Source organism: Apium graveolens, chromosome 5 (genome assembly GCF_009905375.1).
Source record: "Apium graveolens cultivar Ventura chromosome 5, ASM990537v1, whole genome shotgun sequence".
Lineage (NCBI taxonomy): Eukaryota > Viridiplantae > Streptophyta > Magnoliopsida > Apiales > Apiaceae > Apium > Apium graveolens.
The window spans coordinates 304,069,574-304,071,323 of record NC_133651.1 but is presented as its reverse complement, the minus strand read 5'-3'; the positions used below and the strand labels follow the sequence as shown (position 1 = coordinate 304,071,323).

Genomic DNA, 1,750 nt, shown 5'->3' with positions numbered 1-1,750 from the left:
ACAAATACATTTGTTTCTTTAACAAATTGTAGATAAAAATAATGGGAGCCTCTATTTACAGTTAAAATTGAACTTGTGATGACAAATAGCTTCAAATATAAGCTTAAATTGAATCGAGAATTATGAAGTGCAAGATGATGAATTACCTGCTATTATGCATACAGTATATGGCCAATACCATTTAGTATTGATACTATAATGATCTGTGTGGCTGCTTAATAGATTTCTGGAACTTTTTGATTGTGCACTCATTTTTAGCATTACAACATCAGCTCTATCATTAGCAGGAACAAACACTACAGTTATCATCTTTTAGGGTTATTTTTTTCTTTCAAATGCCACTGTCAACAGTTGATTACCGCAAAATTCCCTTGCAGTTTGGTCTGTAGTGTGTTCTACAGTCAGTTCGTCCATTTTTTTTTAATTGAAATGAAAATGTGTAGTGAAGGATCTAGATGGCATGATTAGCTAGCTTCCGCTGTCAACTTGCCAAATGCTTTTTTCATGTTTATCATGATAATGATTTGATTTATTATAATTCTTATTGTACGTGATGTTGCAGGTCTGTTGCCAAAATGTTTCTGAAGGCACAGTTGCAATGGAATGTTATAATTCCTCCTGAGAATCTTGATGTCGAAGGACTGGCACGGCAGAAGGCGATAATAGTCCGCCTTTTGGATGAGTTTTCTGCTAAGAAAGCTACAAGCGCTCTTGGTTATTTTCTCGCAGTCACTACTTTGGACAAAATAGGAGAAGGAAAAGTCAGACAGCACTCAGGCGATGTGCTCTTTCCTGTAACCTTCTCCTGCATCACCTATAAAGCTTTTGCTGGTGAGATTCTAGAAGGAGAAGTCCATAAGGTAGATGAGCAAGGCGTTCTCCTGAGGAGTGGACCACTTGAGCACATTTATCTTTCGTATCTTAAGCATCTCAGGATACTGGGTTATAGTTTTGTTCCCGGTGAGAACCCTATCCTTCTGAGCGAGAAGTCAGCAAAGATTGAGAAAGGTGTCAAGCTGCGTGTTATGGTCACTGGTGTCAAGTATATGGAGGCTGAAAGGGAATTTTATGCGGTTGCCAACATAAATGGTGATTACTTGGGGCCTATTGAGTAGTTTTTACTAATATCACCTGCATTGGATGTTTATTGTCGAACTTGTAGATTCATGTATGGAAGTAGATTCCTATCTCCTTGTTGTGGTGTTTATTTGGATATCATACTTTAATATTTTGCACTTCATTTGAGTTAAGTATTATGTCATTTTATGGACAAAAAAAGGTTTTAAGAATGGAAGTGCAGAATTAAAAATATTAGATTGCAGATTTCGTAGTTTAAGTGTTTAGCCATGTTAATACCATTGGTTACACTGCTTGTTACATCAGGTTATCATACACTTCTGCAGATGCATCATTTGCCATTGTCATTGTAATCCTTTATTATAAACGTATTATTCATTATCATCTGTCATCACAAATGCTTTGTATGCTTGCAGCTTCAAAGCTTTAATTGTAATTTTTTTGCACCTATATCTAATTGCCTTCCTTTTGTTGTCAGTATCGTAAGCGGCTGGACTTATTAAAATTTGCTGCAGCTGGTAATGTAGTTGTTGCAATAAATTACCAAGCACTCTTAGAATATACATTATGCAATGGCCATCTGGACAAGCACTCTGACTAGCTTTCTGAGGTTGATTAGAGTGAAAATGGTGTGTTGAGATCTTTTGTGGTTCTTTTACTTTGACATCATATA

General features: G+C 36.2%; 1 protein-coding gene across 1 annotated transcript; it reads left to right on the top strand.

Annotated features, from left to right (window-relative positions):
- The first annotated feature begins 575 nt into the window (after positions 1 to 575).
- Positions 576 to 1,125, top strand: LOC141723671 (DNA-directed RNA polymerase V subunit 7-like). Its single transcript, XM_074525528.1, has one exon. It carries the CDS (start codon positions 576 to 578, stop codon positions 1,113 to 1,115), a length of 540 nt encoding a protein of 179 aa, XP_074381629.1. The 3' UTR covers positions 1,116 to 1,125.
- The last annotated feature ends 625 nt before the right edge of the window (positions 1,126 to 1,750 follow it).

What these genes read in the sequence shown, in the direction of transcription:
- LOC141723671 (XM_074525528.1), top strand. Translation starts at nt 576, where the DNA reads ATGTTTCTGAAGGCACAGTTGCAATGGAATGTTATAATTCCTCCTGAG.